Source organism: Hakea prostrata, chromosome 6 (assembly GCF_041222555.1).
Source record: "Hakea prostrata isolate BN-2017 chromosome 6, UWA_Hpros_2, whole genome shotgun sequence".
Lineage (NCBI taxonomy): Eukaryota > Viridiplantae > Streptophyta > Magnoliopsida > Proteales > Proteaceae > Hakea > Hakea prostrata.
In genome coordinates this window covers 37,916,614-37,933,006 of record NC_142605.1, presented here as the reverse complement: position 1 = coordinate 37,933,006, position 16,393 = coordinate 37,916,614, and the positions used below count along the sequence as shown (strand labels likewise).

The window sequence follows — 16,393 nt, the reverse complement described above, 5'->3', positions numbered from 1 at the left end:
GGATTATTTGTAGAGAACATCTTATGTTTGTGAAGAATAAATTAATGACCTAAACCAACTAATGTAAGACATCATTGTACAAATGGAAAGAACCAGCCAGATCCAACTTGGCCTGGCCCACCCAAAAAGTAGGTTTGATGTGGCATTTCCCATTGATTAGGTAAATCTGTGATTCTATATTTATAATGGGTTGTGAATTAGGTATAACCCACTTTGGGCCCACCTCAAATAAAACTGAATTGGTTCTTCCAAGTGCATAGAGGAAAATGTAAAGATTATTAGTCGAGGGAGGTAATTGCAAATTACCAAGAATTAGGAGCGGACGACCTTTCTCAAGTGGACCATGCATCGGGCCCATAAGAAAGGGAGTTTGCTATGCACCCAAGCAAGGAAGAGGGATTTCTATTTGTGAGCATGGAGTCGGCAGTCTTCCCAACCCATTCAGATGGATAGCTCTTCTTTTCAAAACACATTTGAAATTTTGGAGAGAGTGGATTGAACACTAATGGAAAAGTGTGGAAGTGTGGATCATCTCTTCCGACAGGGTACCCTGTGTTCCCAGAACGGCCTTACAACTACAAATATGTGGGGTCTACAAGTAAAAAAAGAAAAACCCCATCACATGAACCCTGTGAGCCCCCGGGGTAATTCATGCTCGACAGGGGTCAGGGGAGATGATCCAAACTCTTAATGGAGGAGCTTACAAGTCTTTTGAGGATTTAAGGGAAGGTACCAATTTACATTAATTTTCTATGAACATTTTTTTTTTCCTTTGGGAAGGGGGGTGGAATATAAAGGGTATAAAGAAGAAGAAGGTATCAAGAAAATTAGGTATAACCTCGTGCTAAATCCTTAGGAATAGTTTTTCTAAATTTTGTAGACTTGGTCCTAACCTTTGAGCTTTAATATGGACCCAACTAATAGGGCTCAAATGGACCGAGCTTGGTCCAAGATGTGTTAATCTGAGGTTGGGCTGAACTGGGCTTCAATCCTCGCTTAGAACCGGATTTTAATCTAAAATCACCGATTAGGCCATCAGATTCGGATGGTTTAAAATTTTACTTATTGGGCTAGGGTCGGGAAGCCCATACCAGCCCATGAATCACGATTTTGAAAAAGGAGTTAAGGAGTTCTTAATTAACGACAATTAACCTCAAACCACGGGATAAACCGTCATTAACACGGTAAAGTAAAGATCCTAAACGGATGCAAAGTTCCAAACCAGAAAATACAAAAAAAAATTTTCTTGCACCAGAAGCAGCGATTTTGCGATACCAGAGACGGAGAAATCTGATAATCATCTCCGCAGAGATTGACGAGCAGGTATGGGGAAGGATCTGAGCAATGATCAAGTCGCTTCGATGAAGGAGGCTTTTACGCTGTTCGACACTGACGGTGATGGCCGTATTGCCGTTTCGGAGCTTGGGGTTCTGATGCGATCTCTCGGTGGAAACCCTACACAAGCGAAGCTTAAAGCGATCGTCGCACAGGAGAACCTTACCTCTCCCTTCGATTTCCCGTGCTTCCTCGAGTTGATGAAGAAACACATGAATGCCGAGCCTTTTGATCAACAGCTCCGTGACGCTTTCAAGGTACTTGACAAGGAATCCACCGGTTACGTTTCCGTCACCGAACTCCGCCATGTTCTTACAAGCATCGGCGAGAAGCTTGAAGCTGCCGAATTCGATGAGTGGATTCGTGAAGTCGATGTTGGATCCGATGGTAGAATCAAATACGAGGACTTCATCGGTCGCTTGGTCGCCAAATAATGTAATGCATGCTGTTTCTGTCCATATATACGGATCTTCTATTTCGTGAGCTTTGCTTTCTTTTGTTATGTATTTGCTTGTTCGGATTTAGGGCTCTTTTTTATTTTTAATGGCAGTGGTGGTGGTGTTTGCGGACGTCTTTCCCCTCTCACAAATGTCCTTGCAGGTTCTTTTGGGATTGATTAATTGCCAATTGAACATACGAATGTCTTGCTTTTTATCCTGTTCGTTTCATTAGTGCTTGTTTTTTGCGTGTATACTTGTAGTCGCTTTTCTCTTGTTTTGATGGATTTGGTTATATTCTATCTTTTGGTGTATACTGTTCTTCTGATTGGTCACTCCGTAGTCGATTCTTGCATTCCACAATTCATTTTTTTTACCTTCTGGTACATGGTAGATTTACAACTTTGCGAGTAAGAGAAATAACCAATTTTTGTATGTGGAACTGATCCACTCAACCCACACCCACCCCTCCCCCAAAAAACAAAAAGAAAAAGTTGGAGTTTTAAGAACTCAACTAAAAGCCCAACCTAGAAAATGTTTTAGTTTGTAAGACATTGCAGATGCAGAACACTGTTGCTTATCATGAAAATGGGAAGGTCTAACATATAGGTGCACCTTATCAACTAATGTTTATGAAATTGGATTTAGATAGACACCTGACCTAAATTGAGTTTTAGTTTCTAAAGAATTGCTGAAGCAGAACATTGTTGCTTATATGAAAATGGCAAGGTCTAACGTATGGGTGCTCCTTATCAATTTAATTGAGTCTTGGTCACATTGTTTGGAGCATCAGCTGTGAATAGTGTTGCTTTGTCATGCTTTGTGTGTCATGGATATTAATGATTTTGTCAATTCATTTCTTTCCATCTCATGAAGTCCTTGATTTTGTTCTCCTTGTGGGTTCAATGGGGTATTGATAATTGTCTGAAATTCTTTTACAGCCTTCACTATTGGATTCAGTCAATTCAATTGATTATTCTGACAATACTTTGAAATAGTATTCAAGTGAGGTTTGTACACAAAACAAAATAAAGATGCATGTTCTGAGAGAAGAGCATGCCAAAGCCAAAACTAGGTGGACGTATAAACGAATAATTGGTTGGTATAGTCTGTAGATAGAAGTAAAATCAAAATGAATATCAAGAAAAAAGAAGACAAATTGAAATTCCTATGACTACTATGTTGTGTCAATTATGATCTTTCTGAAGGGGAGGTTCAAGAAGTATATTAGATATTCTTTTGATTAGTGTCATAATTACTGCTGGTTAAAGAAATTGGGAGGACATGAATTCTAGGCGATGAAAAGTTGCATCTGTAGTACTGGAACCTGTAACTTGATCCACCTTTTGGAGGTTGGAGTGCTGGATTACTTGGAAGTTCTTTTCTGCAGGTTTATGGTTGCCTACATGGTGGATGAGTACTGGTTGTGTAATGTTTGCCACTTTCAAGGGAATGGAACCATAGAATTGAGAACTGTATCATGGTACTCAAAAACAACTGAGTTCTGTGGTGTGTACCATCCAAAAATATGTAGTTTATCTTGTGTCTCTTAGTCACACTTTATTGTTCATGGATACCTTCTAGATTCTATTCCATATTTTTTTTAACATATTTTCAGATCCAACTTCAGCTCTCCTTAATATTTTTCTGTTAGCATGATGAGATTTGGATGATATTCTCAGCAGTGTGGCTTGTAAAATTCATTCATCGAGGGAAAAAGTTGCCCCCTATGTGAAAAAAGGTTTCCATCAATGAATCTTGATAAAAATACTGAGCTCAAAGGCCAAGCTTGGTCTGGACTAGAGGATACCAGAGGTGGGTGAACCCAGAGTTGACAGTGAAAAATGTGTGGTAGCTTCTTGAGTTCCAGTCTAAACAGAGTTTTGCAGAACAAAGCATTCAAAAATTGGTATATCCTAAAACCTATGAGGTACAAATGTATGTGCTTGTAACTACAACATATCAGTTGGCAAAAGATTATAAGGTTTTTATCTTCTTCTTCTTTTTTTTACTTTTAATCTTTTTCTTCTTTCTTTTTGTCTTTTGATTGTAATTGGGTTGGAACATGGATACCTGATCTCTTTACCAGAGACTCACTCCAGAAATTTGGGTTTTCCGCCTATGAGTTCGCACGAAGATATGCGGAAATGCTTGGGTTTACCCGCCGCATTCGCCCATGAAATTCAAGCATGTGCATCGGAAGATTCAGAACAAAAGTTCCTATTATCCATTTTTTTTGGGTCTCTTTTTTGAACTGTAGCTTATATAGTTATATTAAGGGGTGGGGGACTATTTTCCATTTTTTTTAATGAACCCCAAATTAAAAGAACAACTCCAAGGTTTGAGTACAGTATCGGTCAAATGATTTTAAGAGCGTTGACCTGTAACGCGCTAATGAGTTTCAAAAGAGAGACAACTCCACGGTGAGACAAATCAAATGTTCGCTGGTATCGTGGTATCGCGGGATACTTTAATCCTTGACAACTACAACATCAAATTGGAGGATTTCTATCAGCTTCGAATACGAATTCTGAAAGAACATTGAAAAATCTTATGTGAGGTGTAGTTCATAATGCGACATGCGTGGCTAAGATGTTTTCCCCCCTTCCCCCCCCCCCCCCCCCCCTCTTTCTTCTCCATCCCCCCCCCGCCCCCCCGCCCCGGGTCCCCCGGCCTCGTCCTCAATTATGGATATGGCTCTAGCTGAATAGAGAGTACAAGGTGCAGGCACAAAACTCAAGCCAGCCATTTCTTCGCGATGCCAAGTGGTGGGGGACTTATTAGTTATTACATATACCATAGAATCAAATGTGGGACTTTTTCATCAAGAGAGTGTTAACGTGGTCTAAAAACTCAACCCAGTTGTTTCTCCACAAAACCAAGGGATGATGAACTATTACATATGTCATCAAGGAGAATCAAATATGTGATTTTTCTACTAAGAGATATTGATATTCTTGTAAGGTATATCAATGAATCCAGTTGATTGTGGGTTGAATTTTGGTATGGTAAAAATCTGCCTTGTCATCAAATTTGGGCCTCAGTTGTCACACATGCACTTGGATGAGTGTTTGTTTGTGTGATAGAAAAATCACACCAATTAATGCTTTTAGAAGTGGTATCAACTGTATGGAGCCTACTTTGAAGCAACAGCTTGCTGTTGAGCTTCAGAGATAGATTGGTCTACTGTCAATCCAATTGGATTTTGGTATCTTTACAGTTAGATGTCAAGCTTGTAGCACCTCTTTTTTTTTTTAGGGGTGGGGTAATAAAGGTGCTTTCTAGGGAAGGGGCATATTACATATTACCCTCAGCTAGAGTCAAATTCACGATCTCATTACTAAGAGGTGTTGGCCATTACTAAAACAACTCTAATGGTACTTGTAACATTTCTTCTCAATGAAAGTTCATCTTATCGATTTTCTATTTTAGGTGCAAAAGGAAAAATTAATAATATGCAGCATGCTTGTGGCACTTCTTCTCAATCATTGAAACATAGTAGGATTTTTTTCCAAATTCAATCGATCTAACATGATGGCAGTCTGATAGGAAAAGACTAAAATGAACTGAAAATCGAAAGTTTCTAAGCATGTGAGCTTTGCTCATCGGTAATTCGAAATTTGAACCGACCATTTAACACCTCTAACGAAGAGTGTATATGGGCCTATCATGTTCCTTGTGTTTCCATATAAAGTAAAAACCCAATCTTGAAAGGGAAGAAGGCATCATGGCTATTAGAATCATTTCCATTTCTGTTAAACCACTTAATATATATGTTGATTCACTGATCGGTAGTTGATTTCAAAAAGAAGAGTGTACATGATTGTGAAAATTATAGAACATTTTTTTTGGTAGAAGAAAATTATACAAGCTAAAGGCCTAAAACCCACTAGGACATACCGTTATGGTCCAAAATAAATTAAGTAACATTTTTTATTGAGGCCTAATGGGTTAATTGGGTTGATCCAGTTTTCAGATGGGCCGAACAACTTTCGGGCCGGTAAGGAACTAAATCGGAAACAAAACCCATCTTTGGTGCAATCTTAGCGCAGGGTGTAATTATAAATAAACGGAAGGGTCTAAATGTAATTCCAACAAACTTCCGATAAAAACCCTAGCACCGTAGTGTTTCATCTCTCTAGGGTTTCAGAATTTCATTCTCGCGTAAGCACTTAGGTTTAAAGGAGGTAGCAAGAAAGAAAGAGAGCTCTCTGAAACTTAGCAACCATGGGTCGTATGCACAGTAGAGGGTATGCTTCTCTCCCTCTTGAAATTGAGATTTCTCTGATTACAGCTTGAACGTGGATTTCTTCGAGTTCATTCGTAGTATTGATAAGCTTCAGTTCCGTTTGTACGTGATCTTTCTTTTTGATTGTTTTTGTTGTTTTTGCAGTAAGGGTATCTCTGCATCTGCTTTGCCCTACAAAAGGACGCCACCTAGTTGGCTGAAGATATCAGGACCGGATGTAAGAAATCATAAAATCCTCATTATCTCATTCCTTATCAATGCATCTGAATCTAAACTAATTTACATGTTTCGATTCTGATTGATTCGTTTTTGGTACTTTAGGTTGAAGACAATATTTGCAAATTCGCGAAGAAAGGGTTAACCCCCTCTCAGATTGGTGTGATTCTTCGAGATTCTCACGGTATTGCTCAGGTTAAGAGCGTTACCGGAAGCAAGATCCTACGTATACTGAAGGCTCATGGTTTGTTCATTCTTAATTTATTTTTGTTTTTTTTACTAGTTTTATTATATTGGATTGGATTGTTGTAAACTTGTGGTTTCCGTCTCCAATTGCATTGTCTTAATTAGGCCTTGCTCCTGAAATCCCCGAGGATCTGTACCATCTGATTAAGAAGGCAGTTGCGATCCGTAAACATCTTGAGAGAAACAGGAAGGATAAAGATTCTAAGTTTAGATTGATTCTCGTAGAGAGCAGGATTCACCGACTTGCCCGTTACTATAAGCGCACAAAAAAACTCCCTCCAGTCTGGAAATAGTGAGTTTGCTTCTTTTAGTTACTGCTGTTATGTTTTCACTGTCGTGATTGATTTCAGATTGTTGCTTTTAGATTCTTACGTGTTCTTTATGAACTCCAAATGCCTTATCTAGAATCTGTTTTAGCTGGATTTCTCTGAACTTGAAAGGCATGTTTATTGAGTATTTTAAGATGTTATTTAATGGTTCTCTTATGTAGAATGGTAAATTATACCTGGCTTGACCAAAGTTGATGGCTTGTGGGCTTTTTTCTGTGGAAGTTTTCAAAGCTATTGCCTTTATTTGCATATCCATCAAAATTTCAATCCTTGTCTACCCGTTTTCCAACCCAAGGGTTGAACTCATTTTGTTATCTGCATTTATTCTTGTGGTTAAATTGAAAGCATAAAATTGGTGGCTATGTGGCCGAGGTGGTATGTTGTGGATGGTTTTGTTGATTCGTTTGTTAAAAAGAATGTGTATATAGATATTGTATGCCATCTTCTTGTGGTGTTTCTGCATTCTCCCCCCCCCCTGTTGGTGGAGTATGTGGCCGAGGCGGTATGTTGTGGATGGATTTGTTGATTCGTTTGTTAAAAAGAATGTGTATATAGATATTGTATGCCGTCTTCTTGTGGTGTTTCTGCATTTTTCTGTGGAAGATTTCAAAGCTATTGCCTTTATTTGCATATCCATCAAAATTTCAATCCTTGTCTACCCGTTTTCCAACCCAAGGGTTGAACTCATTTTGTTATCTGCATTTATTCTTGTGGTTAAATTGAAAGCATAAAATTGGTGGCTTTGTGGTCGAGGCGGTATGTTGTGGATGGATTTGTTGATTCGTTTGTTAAAAAGAATGTGTATATAGATATTGTATGCCGTCTTCTTGTGGTGTTTCTGCATTCCCCCCCCCCCCCCCCCAAATAATAATAATAGTAAATAAATAAAATTGTGTTCTATGTATGTTTAGGAGCCCAGTTTTCTATGTCTTTCAATTGGCTCATTCCCTGGGAGTCCTCAAGGAATTGAGTGACTTGTCTTGACCCTGGATAAGGAATGTAGGGTGTAGGTTTGGGGATGTAGGGCAATATGAACATTTTGGGCACAGAGAGACTAGTCTCATGTCTGGATGGTCAGTGTAGAATATAGGTTTGGGATTGGGTATTCCAAATCCACTGTTTACATAAACAGTTTCATTTTGTAAAACTGAAAATAAGGCATCTAATGAATGGTTCTCCTACTCCAGTTTAAACGGCGATTGGGGCGTGGACAACCTGCTTCGCAACGGCAGCGGAGTGGAAAATAACCCTTCGCGGCTTGGTTCGCCACGTCTTTTCCCCCTGTCCCGCCGGGGCTGCGGATTACTTTGCGGGTTTTGTGGTTTCGTACCTTGGTTGGTGCTGGGTGCCTGAACGATGCTGCTTCGCTCTTGTTCCCGGCCTTTTTCGGTCCTGGGCCTCCCGCGGCTGGGTGGTCGCGGCTTCTGTCTGTTTCTTTCCTGGTTCTCGTGGGTGGTCCTGCTTGGGGGTCTTTTGGGTTTCTGTCCGGGGGGGCGGCTTGCGGTCCCCCCGGGTTCCTTCCCTCCTTTTATTTCTGAGTGGGGTTGGAAATTTATGCACATAAAAGTAATGTGAGCACAGGGTCTTAACGTGCATTGGATTTGGTTTAACATCTCAACTCCATGCTGGAGGTTTGTGGCAGAAAAAAAGAATTAAAGATCAAAATTTGGGGGAAAATCTGGTTTTACCTGGCCTGGTGTGGTTGAGTTGGATGAAGTCTCTCCTAATTAAATTCAACTGTAAATGTACAAATAAATATAGAAAGGCTTGTTAGATTAGTTTTTCTTTTGGTCTGGTGAAACTGTTATATAGGGGCCAATCCAAAAAGTTCCTGAATCATGTTTTATCAGAGTGGTCTGAGGTGCCTTTCTACATGGTGATTTGTTTATCGATTGCACTAAGGATTGCCAATGTATTATCGCTTCGTTATGTTTCTACATTTTGCCCATTTTATTACATTATCTTTACTTATCTTGCTTTTACTGTATCTGTAACTGTTATCAGCCGTAATATATAGTTTATTGATGTCTTTTATTTTCATCTTGTATTGGCAGATATGGTAATGAATGTTACGATGTCTTCTTATATTCAACTGAAATTTCTTTCTTTTTGTTTTCAGTGAGTCTACTACCGCTAGTACCCTGGTGGCGTAGGGTTCTTGACTGCCAAGTGCGCTGATTGCTAGGATTCCTGCCTTTGCTCTTTATGGGTAGGATATATCTGTAGTTAGATTAAAGAGGGAGAGGAACAGTTTTGTCCGTGTGAACCAATTGCTACTTAGCTGTTGGACATTTCGTTTCCATTTACTCAAGTATCGTATTTGAATTTTGACTTTTTCCCCCTTCTATGATCTTGTGTTTTAAAAGAGGTTCTCAATTTATCCCACCTTCGCACAGGTATTTCCTGAAGTTAGAATTATGAACCTGGTATTTTATTGTTGGTTGACATTGATATGGAAATTTTGTTTTTTTGTTTTTCCAAGATAATTAAAGAAATTTAGAGATTAAGTGAAATTATTTACAATGTTTTGAATCGAGAATTAATTGTCCACTGCAATTGATTGCACAAGTCCATATACCCATCTAAATTTATTGATGTGTAGGGAAATCGGCACAAAAATGAATTCAACTGAAAATCAATGGAGAAAGGAAGAAAGAAAAAAACACTAGTTCGAGTTAAATCGTGTGTTACTACACCCAAGGCTCTTCCCTCCTGGAGCTCGACCTGCAGTCGTGAATTTATTATCCTATAATTATCTACATCAAAGAGTGTGACTGGGCGATTTGAACAAAAAGAGTTCAGATCTCAGAACGACTCCAATGAAAGCCCCTTTTTTTTCTTTCTTTTTTGGTAAAGTCATGGTGCACTGCGTAAGAGAACACGCGAGTGCAAAGCGCCTGGAGGGATCAAAATGCAGTATCGTGTGATAACATTTAGGCTTTTACCTTAAGCTTCCTTAACTTGTGTTTGCCCAAAACAAGCCACACTCAATTTGGATAGTTTATAAGAATCAACAACCAAAACAGAGCTTGTTGCGGATTCCCTTCTGCATTCAGATTCACTACAGGCGCCGTGAGTAGATATTGAGTTCAAAACAACCCGGCGTGCACCCGGGGAAGGGGGGAGGGAGTGTTTGAAGCACATGCTCTGGAGTTAGTGATGCGGTGAATCCCAAAACAGCTAATGGAAAAACGAAATATGTATCTTAGAAGGGAAGGATCAACATCTCAATTTAGAGATCATGAACACAACTCTCCATGCAGAGTTTTCCGAACCAGAAAAGGCGATAAATTATAACGATAAATTTGAATGTGTTTTTAAGAAAAATAATCATGCATTATTTGCTATCATCTTCATGATACAGTAACACTCCATCCTCTTGCCTCTGAAAGCATCAGCAGCAGCAATGCTACAGATTAGTTGGGATTGAGAACAACATGCTGCAAAAAGGAGCGGAAATGGTTAAAAATAAACCCTTCAGAAACAACCACTAATAACACAGGTGAAAAATAGCTTAAGAATTTAACACCAAGCAGGGTACCTTGATCTGTGTCCTGTTGTATGTGTAGGTGATATGGACCAATCCATCACTGGCCTGGATTACAGCAGGATAAGAGAATTCCATTCCCAAATTATTCTCTAATGTTACCAGCTTTTTCCAGGAGTCTCCATCGTCAGAGGAGGTGGCAACTTTTAGAATGCCCCTTGAGATTGTGTTGTATGCAACTAATAGACGTCCGTCATTCAATTTGACACCATCAATTCCTAGTTAATAGATACCAAACCATAAACCAGTAAACCAGTTCAGGTAAAAGAAAATAGTGTATGCTTATTTGATTCAGGAAGCAACAAACAGTGAGAGTCATCAACCTGAATTTGGGTTGGGGAGATCTGTAGGCTTCGCAGAACTCCAGGTTATACCACCATCATAGGATTCTGACATAAAAATGCTACCTAATCCTTCAAATGATCGCAGCAGAACTCGTAATGTACCATTTGCAGTCATGTAGGGAACTGGTTGAATCACACTGAGAGATTCATTGTGAATAAATATGGGTCCAAATTTCCTCCATGATTTTCCTGCATCTGTTGTGACCTACGTGCAATGTGAGTAGCAGGACATGTAAACTCAAATGTCCATACATCTTGTTTCTTTTTTTCCTTCCTATTAAACTTATGGAACATGATTCCCAGCAATGACAAATCTAATTGTGTGTGTGAATGGTTATGTATAGTTGAGTACCTCCATCCATGCTCCCCAAGAGTTCCAACTTTCCACAGAAGATCCACAAAGCAAGCGTCCATCACCCAGTAAGATGGGCTGACAAAGAAAGATCAACATGGATTGGATTTTACTACATATCAGTATATCACAAAAAACGGAATAGAGAATGAATTCATATTCTACCTTATTCTTGCTTGGTCCTATTATTCCAGGTGGAAGTTGCTCCCTTTCCATCCAAGTGATACCTCCATCTAGTGATCGCTTCATGCATCCACTCCATCTGCAAATTGATTTGATACCCATAAGCATGACCCCAAAAAAATGCAGATTGTACACATACAGAAGAGTTCTTCATGAGCTTCAGCTCAAGATTCATTATAACAGCAACAAGCATCAGCAGAGTAATCCAAATGTGTAGTTGACTGCCATGAGTTACAAGATGGACTAATTGTAAGGGCATAAATAAATCGGTTTCAGTTGGACTTGAATCAGTCCCCCCACTTACTGAGTTGAGATGAAGACTGACCAACTAACTGACTAGTCTCATGGATGCCACACTGAAACCATATATTAATCTGTCCGTCACGGTAAATGAAGCTGTATTATGTCCGAGGACCAACTGCCCAACTAGTTATTCCATCTTTCATCCGTTTGGACAAGGACAGATTAATTGGCCCTCAATGGGTCTTAATCAGTCTTAGTTAGTCATATTGTTACATTTAGTCAAATTGGTTGGTCCATCATTCTGAGCAAGTTAGTTATAGCCAACAGATCTACCTTTACTAAGAAAAAAGCCAAGACCTAACTAAGTTCTACATGTAGCCAGATGCCTTGATCTTAATTGGTCATCCTGGTCAGGTCAGTCAATTGGTGCAAGAGTTTGGTAACCTTAATTATCTGGGTTCCTAGCAACTAGGGCTATTCTATTGGATGCTCGGAAGCAGTCCAGGATGGATGAAGAAAACCCTGTCATGAACACAGCCAAACCTAATCTAAGAATATATACAACTTTTGGGGCTTAAATAGAAGCCAAATATTGACAAGCCTTAACTACAGTTTTCAAACAGAACAACGATACTGGCATTTTAGTTTGCAAAATATTGAGCAAAACAGGTAGGGGAAACCATCATCTGATTGGTAAGTATTTCTCACTTTAAACTACTTTTGCTTCCCCAATCTGTTTGATGAGGACCTCATCCTTTTGACCTTTATCATGGAAATTTCCACACTACAATGAGTCCCTCCTAGATATTTTTTTAGTCCCTGGGAAAGGATAATAGATATACAAAAAGATGCACAATGGCAGTACAGGGAAATATAGCGGTAATTTTGTATCAAATTCAAATTAGCAACAACTTCAAAAGTTTAGTAATTGCAAGTCAGAACTTGCTTGAGTACCCCCAGGGAAATTATCATTGCTTTAGTTTCAGGGTATCCAAAGCAGAGAAAGTCAGATAGTGAGTGACTGGTCATACTTTCTGTAATAAGGACTCTATTCAGGTTGAGTTATCCAAGAAATGAAATTCTATAGAGCCAGGTACTCAAGAAATGACATTCAGATCAAGTAAAACCTAGAAATCTGGTAAACTGGTATACTGAACCAATCAACAAACAGGCACACTAAACTCTACTTCACTGCTGAAATGCAAGATATCTAGCTTGGCTGTAGTACTGTTTCTTAAATAATAAAACTAGAATAGGCTAAATATCCTCCTTAACAAACAGGGAAAACTAAAAATTAAAATAATAATAATGAAAGAGGGGGCAGGGGTGTGGCTGTGTGGGAGACTTCACCTTGGAATTCATTATTCTGTGATGAAATGACAAAGTTATATTCTACCAGCACATATTTGGGGAGCAGCGCAAGACAAACCAAGGAAAATCTTTTGCAAGTTGGTTCATATAGCAGTTAAAAATGATGGAGAGTTGAGGGCATCAGAATTTTATTTGCAGTTTCTCTACTTATTGAGTTTGAATTCACTTATAATTGAGAAGCTTGATGGTTATTACTGTAGCATTTAGCAGTGGATGCCCACAACTGATGATGGTTTGTGGAGATAGACTTATCAACATTGTTTGATAACTCAGTTTCAGAGGCCAACTCACTGGTTCAAAAAACTCAGGACCAATATCCCCAGCCAAGTTGGTATAGTTTTTTTTTTTTTGAATTATTATCAATAATTTGGTTGAGATCAAAATCAGGTAAGTTGATTAGGATGTAAGACATATAATATGGTAAATTTAAAGAATAGATGACATATTGCAGAGATACCGAGATATTATCCAGAACCAGGATTTTTCAGCAGGGCATCTTGTCTAGAAAATAAAAAACAGCTAGATGTTATCTAGGGATTTTGGCAAGTTCTCTTACCAAGCTCATATGAGTTGGTATCATGCATCAACCTGGACTAATTAGTACACTTAAAATCATGAGACGCCCTGGCAGTCGAGTAGTTAACACACATACATGGATCTACAGGGCTTGGCAACATTGTGTGGGAGTGTATATAAAGATGACATGCCCATAAGGGTCATTTGACTTTCAATTGTATCTAATGTAAGTAACCTGTTATTCATAAAGTAAAAATGACAAAATTATCATTCTGTCTTAAGTTGAAGATAGAAAACCAAGATAAGAATGTTGAAGTACAAAGGAAATGGAAAAATAAGACCATTATCTGACTGGACAAGTTTCAATTCATTTTGAGATTTGAGAAAATACTATACACAAGGATCCATGCCCATCTGAACCACTCTACTTCAATGTTCAAATATCAAACCCAGATACTTTGATCATAACCAAAAAAAAATGACTCACTTATCTTGAAGCAACAAACTTCTGCATTTTTCCACTTTTCAACCTAGAAGAATTGGTCAACCTCACACATTTCAATATAGCACAAAGCCTCTGTCTTGTTTTAAAACAGAGTAATTCCAAGACCAATAGTCTCATAAGCATATCATTTTATGGGTCATATACCCGATACTTTCAAAGAAAATTCTCTCTATTAATGAACATTATACTAATTCTATGCTGTCGAGGTCCATTCATCTAATCAGAAGAAACCAATAATCGGAGATTCCAAGATGAGAATACTGAAATACCAATAGGAAAATCTTACTCTAAGAACATAGTTGACAGTTGAAAACTAAACTCACTTCTGCACCTCCTGACCAATCTTATAGAACAACAGCAATTCATTTGATGGAAGCTTGAATAGTACAGGATTCCACATGGGCACATTAGGTTCTTCATCAACCACGATAGGAGAATGCCATGAGCCATTCTAGACCAGAACAACAATCAAACAGAAATATCAGTCAGAGAAATCATTAAGGAGGAGGAACTCGAAATGAGGATGGTAATCCATCTCTTACTCTGTAAGTCTGCAACCAAATTTTCACATCAGGTGCTCCCTCGTAAGAACCCCCAAAGTAGGCAACAAGAAAATGATCTTTGGCAACCTGATCAAACCAGCAAACATCATTAACAACGCCTATCTGGACAAAATAAAGTTGGGGAAAGCTGAACCATTATCGGCTTCATCACCTCAACAATAGTAGAAGCATGACAGCTATTGAAAGGAACTGAGTTTGGAGTGAAGGTGAACCCTGCTTCTAAAGCCTCTCTTATACCTACGGCGGAGTCCAACATACTCTTATTTTCCTGCAAATTTCGCACAATTAATATCTACCAGAGCGAGTTTTTAGTATCTGTAACTTGTTCTACAGTACAATATTTTCTCAAACATACAGAGAATTTAAGGAAGAAGAAGATACGAGAGTGAGGGAAGGAGCTGACGGAGCTTCTGATGCTGCGACTAATGCTACAAAACAACAAAGGAAACCAAAATACCAACGCCATGACTGCCATTAATTTCCACATCATTCGTGGTAGCCCTTCAATCCTTATTTCTCGCCAAGTGGGATTTTTTTAAGCGAAACAGGTACAGTGGGATTTTTTTAAGCGAAACTGGTTCTCAGTAACAGATTTATCAAATGGGTAAACAACTTTCAGACAAATTTATCAAGTACCTCACTCTGGAAAACAGAGAAAGAAAGTAATCTTTTTGTGACTGCAAATACTAGACCATTCTAATAGGTAAATCATCAACTACCCTCTTCATCATCCATTCCCATTCATTCTGAAATTTGGTCAAATCATTCATATTTCTAAGGCTTTCTCTCACAGGAGGAGAATGTATACCTCATCAAATCTTAAATCGTCTATGACTAAATTCAATTCTCTTTTTCTCCTGTAAATGTAAACCCACAAACAGTATAACTATTCCGTCGGGAAGTGAAAGATAATTCCACTCTTCGAATATCTATTAAAGAATGGAGGTTTCTCCATTATTTGTTTTTCATAATATAAAATTTTGTTTTAAAAATTTTGTAAAATATTAAAAACTGTTTATGTTTTAAGAAGATTCTCTTTTTGTCCAACGGTACCATGGATTGAATAATGTAGTTGACGGTTTGTCAGGAGAACTATTTGGTACTCCCTCCATCTCTGGAGTTTTTTAGGCCATATGTAGAAACCTCATTGGTTGATCTGGTCAAGGAAATTTGTTTTTTCTTTTAATGTCCATTGAAGGCAAGAAAAACTTTATAATCTACGAGATAGTTCGACCATCGTCATCATAATCCATGGTAGGCGGAAGCAGGTTTTAGTTTTGGAATATTCATATGCTGGAATCTCTAGTTGCCTGTATATGAATTAATTTTTAGAAATACTTCTTGGCTCGGAGGAAGTCATTGTTAAAGTCGAAAGAGGACATGCTGAATTTTGGAACTGTTTCACCTTGAATCTGGAGCTTAAGAAGGTTAGTAAGAGCAAAGGATGAAAATCACCTCCAAGTGAATGGCTGAAACTGAATACAAATTTCTCTTGGGATGAAGAAACAAGACTCAGAGGTGTGGGTGCAATTGTGTGAGACAATCTAGGGCAAATTATTTGGGCCTGTTTCGAACAAGTGGCTTGTGACTCTGTGTTGGAGGGCGAAACGTGGGCTCTTTGGTTAGGTTTGGAGGAATTGGTTCATGCGAGTTTCTCAAATGTTATAGTGGAAGCCAACTATGAAGGGCTCATGAATTGGTTCATGCGAGTTTCTCATGGAATTTGAGGATCCTTTTCTTATTTCTCTTTTGGTAAGTGAAATTAGAGTTTTTATTGGTAGGACTGATTCTTATGTTATCTAGTCCATCTCTAGAGCGGCCAACAATGTGGTCGATGCTCTAGTCCATAATGCCTTTCATCCTTAACTAGGAGGATAATTTGACCATATTCCATTACATTGCTTATGGACTTATGTCTGACATCTGTTGACATCTGTTCATCTTATCTCTTTATCAA

At 38.6% G+C, this 16,393-nt stretch overlaps 3 protein-coding genes across 4 annotated transcripts; 2 read left to right on the top strand and 1 right to left on the bottom strand.

The window, feature by feature from the left end:
- Positions 1-1,183: 1,183 nt before the first annotated feature.
- LOC149013923 (Calcium-binding EF-hand family protein) lies at positions 1,184-3,877 on the top strand. The gene has a single exon (XM_089158813.1). The coding sequence runs from the start codon at positions 1,326-1,328 to the stop codon at positions 1,767-1,769; it is 444 nt and encodes a 147-aa protein (XP_089014939.1). The 5' UTR covers positions 1,184-1,325; the 3' UTR covers positions 1,770-3,877.
- A 2,016-nt stretch (positions 3,878-5,893) lies between these two features.
- On the top strand, positions 5,894-9,143 carry LOC149013922 (small ribosomal subunit protein uS15-like). Its single transcript, XM_089158905.1, has 5 exons — positions 5,894-6,022; positions 6,166-6,238; positions 6,343-6,481; positions 6,589-6,775; positions 8,932-9,143. Exons 1-5 carry the CDS (start codon positions 6,000-6,002, stop codon positions 8,963-8,965), a joined length of 456 nt encoding a protein of 151 aa, XP_089015031.1. The 5' UTR covers positions 5,894-5,999; the 3' UTR covers positions 8,966-9,143.
- A 617-nt stretch (positions 9,144-9,760) lies between these two features.
- On the bottom strand, positions 9,761-15,218 carry LOC149013921 (uncharacterized). 2 transcript variants are annotated; one of them, XM_089158903.1, is made up of 9 exons: positions 14,792-15,218; positions 14,588-14,704; positions 14,416-14,502; positions 14,197-14,324; positions 11,221-11,317; positions 11,056-11,133; positions 10,683-10,908; positions 10,354-10,577; positions 9,761-10,252 (listed from the first exon to the last, which is right to left on the bottom strand). In XM_089158903.1, exons 1-9 carry the CDS (start codon positions 14,924-14,926, stop codon positions 10,229-10,231), a joined length of 1,116 nt encoding a protein of 371 aa, XP_089015029.1. In that variant the 5' UTR covers positions 14,927-15,218; the 3' UTR covers positions 9,761-10,228. The 2 variants fall into 2 exon arrangements, with proteins under 2 accessions (XP_089015029.1, XP_089015030.1); XM_089158904.1 differs by having other exon boundaries at positions 14,818-15,218.
- Positions 15,219-16,393: the final 1,175 nt, after the last annotated feature.